This window comes from Schistocerca nitens, chromosome 3 (genome assembly GCF_023898315.1).
Source record: "Schistocerca nitens isolate TAMUIC-IGC-003100 chromosome 3, iqSchNite1.1, whole genome shotgun sequence".
Taxonomy (NCBI): domain Eukaryota; kingdom Metazoa; phylum Arthropoda; class Insecta; order Orthoptera; family Acrididae; genus Schistocerca; species Schistocerca nitens.
Genome location: NC_064616.1, coordinates 720617944 through 720630739, shown reverse-complemented (window position 1 = coordinate 720630739; position 12796 = coordinate 720617944). Strand labels below are relative to the sequence as shown.

At 34.7% G+C, this 12796-nt stretch overlaps 1 protein-coding gene across 2 annotated transcripts in view; it reads left to right on the top strand.

Moving 5' to 3' along the window:
- Window positions 1-12105, top strand: part of LOC126248688 (uncharacterized) — a 338210-nt gene extending 326105 nt beyond the window's left edge. For both annotated transcript variants that reach the window (XM_049949964.1, XM_049949965.1), the window contains exons 6-7: window positions 8275-8380; window positions 11054-12105. In XM_049949964.1, coding sequence (XP_049805921.1) covers window positions 8275-8380; window positions 11054-11279 — 332 coding nt within the window. In that variant the 3' untranslated portion in view covers window positions 11280-12105. The remainder of the gene's footprint in view (window positions 1-8274; window positions 8381-11053) is intronic.
- Window positions 12106-12796: the final 691 nt, after the last annotated feature.

Genomic DNA, 12796 nt, shown 5'->3' with positions numbered 1-12796 from the left:
CTAATTTGGTCATAAAATTTGGAATATTACTACTTGGTGCTCTGTATACATTTATAATTATATAGTTTAGTTCAGGCAGCTTAACCATAGAAACCTCAAATTCCTTATCTTCAGATAATGCAATCTGTTCATTTAGGCCTACCTCACTGAATTTTATCTGGTCCTTTACAAATATAGCAGTACCACCATGTGTGGAGAAATTCCTACAATAGAAGCTTGTTAATGAGTACCTTGGAATAGAGGTTGACTGAATTTCTTCTTTAGACAGCCAGTGTTCGGTAATACATATTACATCTGGATTTATTTGAGACTGAAGTAACACTTCCAGCATTTGAATCTTATTTCTGAATGACTGGACGTTATGGTGTAATACAAGAAATGATGAACTTTGTGACTTTTCGGTTAAGGGTTTAATTAATTTCTTTTCTAAAGGTATTTCTGACACAGCACTTACCCTAAAAAATTGGCCGAGATTTTATTTTTCTGTGTGGCTTCTTGCACGCAATTTTCAGTAGCAGAGATGGTTTTGAGTTGTTGACACAGTTCTGCTTCCATCAAATCTTCTGTTTTTGGCCTAAACCATTTTGTAATTTGTGGTTGTTTGGCGATCTTGATACTTGGGGCTGATTTCTTCAGGATATGATTTCGGAGTTTTTCTACTATTTGGTCTTTTCCTAACATATTTAAATGTAGTCCATGAGCGGTATGAAATCTTCTTCCTAAATTGTATGTATCAATCATCTCTACGTTATGAAATGTAGAACATACTTCTGATATCAGTTTGTTTGCAATGCAAATTTCTTGGTTGACACAGGACCAGGAAGGCAAATCATAACGATGAGGAATGTTAACAACGAGTACATTTGTATGTAATAGGTTGTTTAAGCATTCCTTCATTTCTTTTGCAAACCCTTTTGTTTCATTCCTATATATATCGTTTGAACCACCTAGAAGCACGACAAAATCACAATTACTTAAGTGAGATACATCAGTAGAGTTTGTTAGTTTATTTACCTCACAAAACTGCGCTCCTGGCTTCACAAAACCTGTTACCATTAAATTACATTTATCTTTCAATAGTGCTGAAATTCCACGTCCATGACTGTCACCAAGCACACAAATTTTTTTGTTCCTCACAGTTTTGGGGCTAGAAGGTTTTGAAACGTGTTTTTGCTGTGTAGATATATTCTGTTTTTGCACATTCGGTAACCTTTTTTGATAACTATGAACCTGTGTTAACTTTGCGGTCTTGGGAGCAAGTTTATTGTATGCAGCAGAAGTTTGTTTTTCACAATGACCATCGTTTTGTAGTAGGATATCGAGTTTGTTTTTTTGAGCTATTGCTGAAGAAGAAACACTATTTACGATATCTGCACACTTTATTTTACACGGACTCTGTTGTGTAGGTTCCACATTTTTCTTAATAACAGGCTTTTCTTTCAGATGGTGCACGATTTGATCTTCTGTTGATAGGCCTACCGTTTTTTGGAGCACGGCAGGAGAATTTATTACTAAAGACGACGAAATGATTGCGCTATGGTTAGCGTTACCGGTACACCCAGAATGTGTTGGAAAACTTGAAATGGCGGCGGAATCATCGGTTACTGTGTACAATTTATTTCTGTCGAATTCACTTACGCCCTGCTCGGCGGTTTTTAGTTTTTCATGATCATTTTCAAGACATTTGAGTCTATCAGCTAACACTCTGTTTTCTGCCAAGGATATGCGCACAATTTCTTGCAACGAATTAATAGTTTCAACTAGTTTTGCTTTGTCAGGATGGACTTCACACGTTACACACATTTTGATTTGGATGATTTTTCACTGCAGGTTTTTTGCGTAGCACTAGACTTGAAACTTTGCGAAGCACTTTTGTTGATCATCTTCTTGCTATTGATGCCGGATAACATTTGAAAATTCGAAATAACTGGAGGCACAAATTCACTAAACTTCTCAATCGCCGCCATCTTACTGTTCTCCATTATCATCTTCTTTACATTCATTCACATCCACCTCATCTCCAACCTGTGTATCTTCCTTTATCACACCTACATCACCTTGACTCTCATTCGCATTTCCAAAAATTGGTACATTATCACTAACACTCTAAGACAGAAAGGTTATAATAATAAGTCTTCTGGATAGAAATGAAGACAAATAATGAAAAACAGCTTTGAATTTTTAAGTTCATCTTTTATTTGTTGAATAACACCCTTTAAAGGTGGGTAATATAAACAGGTATTTGTTGTTGAAAGATACAGTTCATTGACAAAATTTATTGCACAGGAGAAACAGACAGATAGTCTCCTTGGGAGTGGAAGAAACATCATATAGAGCAGATCTTTTATTTCAATACACTATTAAATAACATATTGTCTCAGTAGAAGCTGAGTAGCGCTGTGGTGTAGTGGTTATGACACTAAACTATTGCATGGAGAGTCTTGAGTTCAAAACTTACTTAGACTATACAATTTTAATTTCTATATTCAGTTCAAGTACATTCTAGAAGTATCTGCAAATGTCAAGAAGCATTGTACTGGAATGTTCTGTAGCTGCATATGCACTGTATGTGTTCTGGCCAGAGACAGTTCAGTCCGTGCTGTTGTATGTGCAAGTGCTGAACAAACGTTGGTTAAGTGAAGTTAGTGTTCATCATTCATCTAATTACAGCTTCTTCTATGTGACAATATAACAATGCAATACTGCCTTTTCTACTATGATTGTCAAAGTATGTTGGATGTTTTCCTTGTAGTAGCATATTATCATATTGTGTGAAATCTAATAAACCCGGACAAATGGACAAATGAAACAAAACATATTACTCGAACAAAAAAAGGGTGCCATACTGTTACATGATCACTGTGCTAATCAGTGTAGCACAGTACTGTAAGTACAACATACCTGCAGATGAGCTCAGAACAATGGAAGAGGAATGAGAGAAGTTTAAAGCAACCCTTGCTTGTGTAAGAGTAAGCAACATAAGGAGATAGGAGCAAACACCTCAGTGGAATAAGAGAGTTAAAAAAGCTATATAGGAGAAAGAAAATTTAGATTATGGTTTCAGAAAATTACACAAAATGCAAGGGATATATATGATACTAAGAAGAAGCAAACCAAGAAAACAGTAGCAGAGGTGAGGAGGAACTAAATGGACAAAGATGGTTGAGGAAGACTGAAAAATCTACTAGAAACTACTGTATGGGATGATGAAGAGAAAGAAGATAGGTATCAGTGAAAACTGATGCATGATGTAAATTGAAGGAAAATAAATGAAAAAACTGAAAGTAATGTGGAAAGAACACTTCAAAGCTGTTATACATTCATATTGAGTAGCTGGGGATTAGAATCCCAATGAAAAAGAATCAGCACTGGGCTCTATGGATGGAGGAAAGGGACCAGGTGTAGATAAGACATCACCGGCATCAGCAAGAGCATCTGGAATCATAGGAAAGCAGTGACTATACCATGTGACAAGGGTAATTTCAATGGAGAAGATAATCACAGACAATTGGAAGAAATAAATTATGGTCCCTGTCTTTGTGAAAAGGAATAAGAAAAAAGTGATGTGTCACAGTGCAAAATATTTGAGAAAATTCTAGGAAAAAATAAGGGGCAAAGCTGAGAAGAAAATGAAGAAACAGCAGCATGGCTTCAGGCTGGGGAGGTTACCAATTGACCTTATATTCATGGTAAGTCAGCTACAGGAGAAAACATTGTGAGTACGGGCAAGATTTGCTGATTCCCTTCCTAAATCCTGGGAAAGTGCATGCCAATGCAAGGTATGGAAAGTGCTGGAAAACAAAGGTGTGCAAAATGTGCAGTTGACATTTATTTATTTATTTATTTATTTATTTGATTAGCCATCCGTAGACATTTTGCAATGTATGGATGTTGTCAGTTTGGATACAGTGATTTTTGCAGATACACATGGGTGAAAGAAATGCATCGCAGACGTAAAACCTATTTTGACATAGGAGATGAGGCAACAGCATGGTCAAACCAGAGCTGGGGTTTAAAACAATGACGTACAGTCTCATCCTTACTTCATGTGGTTGTCATGTATAACATAACATACAAGGTGGCAGAGAAGATAAAACTAAGGTTGCGGCCTTTTCTGATAACCTAATAATTTGCAGGAACAGGGAAGGTGCAGTTGAGCAGCAATTAGATGCATTGTTAACATGACTGTATTATATGTAATTAAATTTTAGGTGAAAAAGAGTTCTTTATTGTGGCCAGGAAGAGTGGTAGGATAACTACATCAGGACTTATGGTAGCAAGGGAACAGCTAAGAAAATTTGATAACTTCAGATATCTTGGAAGTACAGTGGAAACAAATGGAAGAAATGGCAAGGAAGTGAAAGAGAGAGCGAGGGAGAGAGGAGGGGGGGGGGGGGGGGCAAGCTCTGAGAAGTATCAGGAGCTTGGTGGAGAACAGAGATGTCCCACAGCAGACCATGGGAATAATATATTGATTCTACTGTGCACTTATCCTGACCTGTGCTTCTGAAACTTAGAGAATGAACAAGAAAGATTTAAGCATCAAACAGGCATGTGAAATGAAATTTCACAGAACCAGAGTGGGTATACCACAGATAAACAAAATAAGAAATGAAGATATCAGGGAGACACAAAAAATATGTATCCTTAAAGGGACAGGTAGAATGAGCAAGGAATAAGCAGGTAAAACATTAAAGAGAATGACATGCAATAGAATACCAAAGAATATGCATAAATTAATACTCAAATTGATTACTGGCAGAAAGGATAGTAGTAGTAGTAGTAGTAGTAGTAGTATATTCATCCAGCAACAATGTACATTGTATGGATTTTGTCAAAGAACATAGTATAACAAAATAAGATAAGGGTGTACAGTTTCCTACATAATACAATGGTTCATTGTACCCATCACAAAATTTTTGGGCAATACAACTTTGATTACTGTAATAATATAAAAGAATGAGAAGGATCCTTACATGAAATACATTACAAGTAAATAATTGATTTAACACTTCTGTTCAGAAAAATTAACACTGAGGCTGTGTCAAGCATTTGATTTATGGTACTATTAACATATAGTAAATGAATGTAATTACTTGCTACAAGGTTACTGCGGATATTCATTTATACTATAATAGCAGTTGGTCATTAAGAATTTAAATATTGCTTTCTTGAATAGAGACAATGTTTTTATTTATTTTAGTTGAGTTGGAAGTTTGTTATACAAAATAGTACCCCGAATGTTGGTTTTTTTTGTTAAAGCCTTGTTTACTCTTTTTATGTGGATGTCATTGCACATTCTTGTATTGCATGAGTGAAGATCTGAGATGGTTTTGTAATTGTCAATGTGCATTTTTATATTAACAACACTTTTTTTGTATAGAGGCATGGTAAGGGTAGAATATTTAGGTGTTGAAATAACTGTTTGGAAGGTGTTAGCCTTTTACTGTTTGAAATTATTCTAACGGCTCATTTTTGTAAGGTGAAGATGGTTTTCATGTTTGCTTTATTATGATGCCAGAGGGTTAGGCCATAGGTGATAGCAGAATGGATGTAAGCAAAGTAGGCAGTTCTGCTACACTCTCTACTACACACAGTACTAATTATGCGTAATGAAAAGCAAGCAGAGCTTAACTTGTTAGTGAGGTAGAGAATGTGGGCTTTCCAGTCTATATTTTCATCAATTAGCACACTTAAGAATTTTGTGGCAGCTACCCTTTCAATTTGTTTATTTTGTATTTTGAGGTTCACATCATGATGAGACTTTGTTTTCCTGTATTGTATATAAGTAGTTTTTGATATATTTAAGGTTAGCCTGTTCTGTTCAAACCAGTTTTGTATGTATTCCAAAACTCTGTTTGCAGATGCTGGCAATAACCTATTTATGTCTGTTACAACAATATTTGTGTCATCAGCAAACAAAATTATGTACATGCCACTGATTGGGATGTTGGAGCAGAGGATTAGAAAATGGCAGTGGGAGAGTGATGGTTGGAGGATGGGATAAAATTAAAGCCTTAAATGGAAAACAGACCCTGCAAATAGTTGTAAATGCAAAATTATAATGCAAGAATATCATAAGACCGGTGTAGAGGCATATTCTGAAACTTACTTCATCCAGGACAGTTGATGAGTTTTTATTTATGTTTAAAATTTAATAAATTCAACAGACTCACCTGCAAATGTGAACAAAACTTTAAACAAAACCTCAGCTCACTAGCATGAGTATCTGCACTTATTCTGTTGTCATTGGAGGAAACTTTAATCACCCAACAGTAGGTAAGAATACTTACAACTCTGAAAATTTTGGGTGCTGTAAGACATCTTGAAAAACACTGCTAAATGCTTTCTCTAAAAACTCGTTTGAACACATAGTTCAGAAGCCTACTTATAATGAAAATATAGCAGATTCAATGGCAACAAAGTGATCTGACCTCTTTGAGAATGTTCACATTGAAACATCAGAGTGGAGAAAGAAGCAGCAGTGTCTTATCTGAAGGAAAAACTTGAAACTTTTATCTCTTGGTTGGAGCATGTAGAAAATCGTTTATCCAGTTAAAAAAATAATTGTCCAGCACTGGATAGATACATGTCTATTAGAATAGTTTATGAACTCTCAATTGAAACTTCTATGAAAACTGTGACTACTGTACAATATCTACAAAGCAAAATGTATGGCTAGAGACAAAGAGATGCTAAATCAGACACATTTGACTGATGACTGTCATATCAGAAACTTTTTGAACGACATTTCATAAAACCTAAGGAAATTCTGATTGTCTGTAAAGGCTGTCATTGCCAGAAAAGTCAGTGTCCAGACACTCATGGGTGACACAGGAACTGAAACTGAGGGCAGAAAAGCAAAAGCAGAAATAATGAATTACATTTTCAAATCTACATTTACAAAGGGAGATTCAATGGTATTGCCATGGTTTAATTCTCACACCACAGCAAAGACACAAGTTATAAATATTTATGTCAGTGGTGTTGAAAAAAAGCTAAAATTATTAAACATATGTAGGCCTTGGGGCCATATGGAATCTCTGTCAGATTTTATATAGAATTTGTGGCTGAGTTACTCTTTCTTTTAACCATTATATATGCTATCTCACTTGAACAAAACTGTACCCAGCAGTTGGAAGAAAGCACAGGTCACATACACCTACAGTATGGGTAGCAGAAATGATCTACAAAATTATCATCTGATATAATTGACATCCATCTGTTGTAGAATCTTAGAACATCTTTTGATCTCAAACTAAATGAGCTGTCTCAAACAGAATCACCTCCTCCACACCAAAAATTATAGATTCCAAAATCATTGGTCATGTGAACTCCAACTCTTGCTTTTTCTCACATGACTCAGTAAAAGCCTTGGATTGAGGCAATTGGGTAAATGCAGTATTTCTTCACTTCAAAAAAGCTTTCAGCTCAGTACCAGACCAATATTTATTAAAGAATGTATGGTCATATGGAGATATCAAATGAAATTTGTCACTGGATGGAGTACTTATAGCTAGGAGGATTTAGAGTGTCATCAACAGATTTAGAAGTAGCTTCAGGCATGAATCAGGGAGATGTATTTGGGTCCATGCTGTTAAAGTGTATTAGTGATTTGGCAGTCATTATTAGTAGTAACCTCAGCCTATTTGCAGAGGATGCTGTTATCTATAGTCACATACTAATTTAAAATTGTGCACTTCACAAAATTCAGCAACATGACATCCAAAGGCTATTATATTAGTGAGCCATATTTAGAATCAGCCAACTCGTACAACTACCTAGATGTAAAAATTTGTAGATATATGAAATGATCACTTAGGATCAGTTATAGGTAAATCAGGTTGTCGACTTCATTCAGTTCATTCGTAGGATAATGGGAAAATGCAGTCACTCCACAAAGAAGATTTTTATTAAATATATATTGACACATTCTAGAATATTATTCAAGTGAGTGAGAGCCGTAATAAATAGCTGTAGGTGTAGGTGTAGACTTACATTGCCATTAACTAAAGATATCACCATTTAAAGTAATATTTTATATGGAACCCTTTTTATCATGGCAGGCTTCAATGAGTTACTGTGTTTGTAAACAGGTCTAACAGAAGAAACTGGTCACAAATATTTACATATAATGACAAAAACTTTGTATCCGTGGATATTAATAGAACAGAGAATTAATAGAGCAGTGTGTTCAATTGTGTGTATGTGTGTTTGAAGAAGAAATTTTCTTTGATTTTATTAGAAAACTTTCAAGTATGTGCCAAATTTCAGAGGCTGACGGAGAACCAAATACAGAGGAGGCAACCATGATTAGACCTGCAGCAGCACCTCCACCATATGATGCGAACCAACAGTGTCTTCTTTCAGTTCAACCAATGTAGGTTTGAAATTTACTGTTACTACTAAATACCCATATCACTAATTTTACAGAAAGATATTGTTTTTTTAACTTCATTTGCCTTCTTAGTTGTATATGTTGGCATTAATAATACCGTTTTTGACCATAAAATTAGAAACTCATTTGCACACCCACATGGTCAATCTACACATATGTATTTTGTAAGTGTGTGTGTGTGTGACTACCAGTGGTTCTACGTGCTTTAAGGAACTACAATAATTGGCAGAAAGTAAACTCATGTCAGTATGATGTGTTTCATTACTGTTGAAAGTAAGCAGATATGCTGTTCGCGTGTTGCCTCAGTAGACTAGTCTTCCAGAATATATTTTCTGCATGTAGTGCTCCACAGCTTCTAAATATTGCGCTCAAAGAAAGAAGACTTGATCACCAAGAAGCTGCAAAATGACTTCATTGATTCAATAACTAGTTTCAGTGGTATCATAATCTTCAGTAATCAAGTCATATTAGCTTGTTGGGGTGAGTTATTATCATTCTACACCTGTCAAATTCATTTTTAGGAATTTCTGTATTAGTAATCCAACTACCTCTGGTTGAAAGGGCTAGACTGATATAAACATTCTCAACAATGATTTTGGGAGATTGCAGCCAGCTTAATATTCCTACACAACCACCAATTTTCAGTTCAATTTTTAGCACTACGTGAAGTAATTGAGGCTATTTTGACAACTGATTGTTTCACTGTGGAAATCAGGAGGAAAAAATCTGTTTTAAAGCAGGTCATAGATTAATAAACCTGTTGTATTTGATAAATGGGTACATACATGAATGTGAGTACATCCTGATGAGTGTACACTATGACCAAAATAGGACTGTATCCAAATGTGATCATACTCTCTGTACTGGAACTAGACATATATTATTTATTAAGTGTTACTGATGTGTTCAATACTTAATACAAACATGTACTCCGAACAAGTCAGTTACAAACCTGGTTAAAGAAATGGGCACAAATCTTCATAAATGGTAAATCAGACAGGTAACAATAGAACCTTTGATTTACTAGCTTCTAGAGGCAGATTAATATGTACTGACATATATTTCTCTCATTTTACACATTCACTTGGTCTCTAAGCTTTAACCTTTAATTTTAACAATATTATGACTTGGTGCCATCTGTATGTTTCTGTACTTAAAACATTCTGTCCTGAAAATATTAAACTAATCAATGACAAAGAGAAGATTTTAGCACACATATATTCATGTGACAGATATACAAAACTAATATTAAGTAGAAGTACTAAGATATCAACCAGCTCTCTGTGCACAACTAAGACAATGTGGTAATTAGTACAGGTTTATAAACAAGTTGAAGGTATTAAAAATCAGATAACTTACGTGAATAGCTGTATCCATAGTATCTTCATTAGAAGTAACTCATTAGTTTATGAAATATAAATACAAAAAGAAGCTAAGAGACTTCCTTTCTCATTTAAATTGTTCACAGGTAGAGAGAACAATGTTTTCTTAAGTGCAAGGAATTCTGTTCATGACATCTCAATATAATAGCAAAGACACATTTTAATGTGACAATCCACATTGACTGAGTACTATTTGATTGAAATGAGAACAATGTATCTATTGTTGTTTTGGCCTCATGACCATGGAGCAGAAAGAATGGTGTGAAGCCTGTTGTGTCTTGCATTACTGTTGTATGTGTACAGTGGGCAGTATTGTACTGCAGTCTCTCTCTTCATGACATCAACATACAGTGTAAGCATATCTGCCAGTGTTTTATTGAAGCACAAGTTGGTACATTCTTAAAGTGTTATTCCATTAAGTTTTGAACATCAGTTTGTTGCTCATGCTCCATATTCACTGCCTGAATGCAGAATGAAACATTTGCATTTATTTCTTTTAGTTAAATGAAAAAAAGAAGAAGAAGAATTATCTGCATATTCTTTATGTTTAACAGACTTATGCAGGATTTTCTTAGTTGATAGCAAAATTACCCTTGTTCAGTACCATAATTATTTCTTTGTCTCCATATTACTCCAATGAAAGTACATTTAATATTCTCTTATGGTGACTTTTCTTAATGCTATATTGCCCAAAATCATGCTCAAAGTACTCACTGATCTTAACAAAATTCTGTATCTGCCTCTTACACATTTTTCTAACATTTGATGAAGAATTTTGAATGAAAATTGGCACACTTGTATTAGAATTCAGAACAAACATAGCTTCATTCAAATATTAAACTTAAACCCATTTTCATCTTGTAGTGTTGTGATCTTGAGATTTTCCTGTAACTAATAACACTTGACAAACTGTGGTTTATTTGGTACTTCTGAAAAAAATGGTAAATGTTGCCATTTTAACATATTTTGTATCTAGATACCATGTTTGAACTTAATAAAATTTAAAATGTAATAATAATGTGCTTATTACACAGAAATTCAGTCTAATCACATACATCCACATTCTGTGAGACATGAAAAGCCTCTGTGCATGTTTATTTAGCTAAATGATATTTTATATCAAATATATACACTGGACTATGTGCCATTGATCTCTGTATAAATACTGCCAGTAAAAACATTTGTAATCACATTTATGCAACAATAGTGTTTGAAGATAATGTTTGCTTGTTTTATCACATCGAAATGTACTGACATAAAACTGATTTTCCAGTATGAGGTCAACATTTAGTCCCTGCTGCACGAGCACATTGACAAGAAACACTGGGCAGCCTCCATCAATTCTTGAAGAAGTAAATTCTGTTCTTTCCAGCTCAGCAACATCAGAGGAAACTGGTGGTGGAAGCTCATCACTTTCTGGCCTGAGCCCATACAGCATGCCAGTACCTATAAATAAAACTACAAAGGATGAAATACTCTACCACTCCACAAAGTTTTAATATGATAAATGTAAAAATATAATTTTTATAAACCAAGTGAGCCCTCCTGTATTGATAATAGCATAAAGTTTTTCATATGTTCTTTGTACAATATTTTATAGTTTTCAATAAGCATTTTCATCATCTTTGTGTTGCTTATATTTGCAGCAATTTAAAAAAAAAATCAAAGGTAAAACAACCCTCCCCCCACCACACATGCACAGTATGTGTGTGTGTGTGTGTGTATGTGTGTTTGTATGTGTGTGTGTGTGTGTGTGTGTGTGTGAGAGAGAGAGAGAGAGAGAGAGAGAGAGAGAGAGAGAGAGAGAGAAGAGAGAAAGAGAGATTCCCATATAATTTTAATTATTCTTAATTCCACCATTTCATTTGAATCACTGTGAGACTAAAACATTGAATAAAATTCCTGTCACCTTTCTTTATAAAAATAGTATCTGTGAGTCTTACCAAACACACATTCCTTCATCCTACTGTCATATTAGATATGCAATTTATTTGCTTTTTATGTTCTTCTCTTGTTTTTTTTAAAAAAAAATAAAATTTATTTGTGGTTCCCTGTGACAATAAAAATCACATTTTCCTTTCCTGGAACTGCTTCCAATTCACTGCTAAAATGCACCAAAAGAGAATGAAACATTACCTAAAAGATCATTGTAGTGTTGCATTTTTCTTGTGGCAGGACATAGTTTGTAAAAACATACTACGGTAAATATCTGCCATTCATTGGATGATGAAGTAGCTCAACTGGAATATGACAACATTTAAAATCCTGTAATGTTGTATATCACAATTCATTGTTTAATACAATGTCACTACTCAGAATATTGGAAAAATTACAGTAATGTGTTGAAATATATAATGTGTAAAGTATTGTAATACTTTTTAAAGTCATTTCATGTGTAACTGTTTCATCTTACTGTTTCAATAAATGTATTTTGTACACACGCTAAATATAAATTCATATTTGCATAACAGCAATGGAAATTCCTGGATGGAACAATGTGTAAACTAAGGGAAAGGCAAACACTCACCTATTGCAGACTGATGTGTGGTGCATAGATACACATAACAAAAAGCAGTATTCACAACAGTTTTTGAGCTCTTGCTCTTTTTCTAGCAAACGTATACACATTCTCAAACACAACCTGACAGACACCCTAACAAACACTACCATACCATACATCAGTCTGCTATATGTAAGTGGTTGCCATTCACTTATATGATATATAATTATTTGCAGACTGTTTCAAATAACTGTGCAAATAGCCATGCACATTAAACTGACACTTATAGGACAGGGTGGTGTGCTGTTCCTTCATCAAATTCACCTGACAGATTAACTAGAGGTTTCAGTGTGCCAACCAGCCTGGATGTGGTTTTTAGGCTGTTTCCTACATCCTAATAGATGAAGACTGGACTAGTACCCGAGTCCTGCCTCAGTTACATGATTCACAAACATTTTGGGAAAAAAAAACTTTCACTCTATTTCGCATGAGTAACACTACATGCAGACAGTTGAG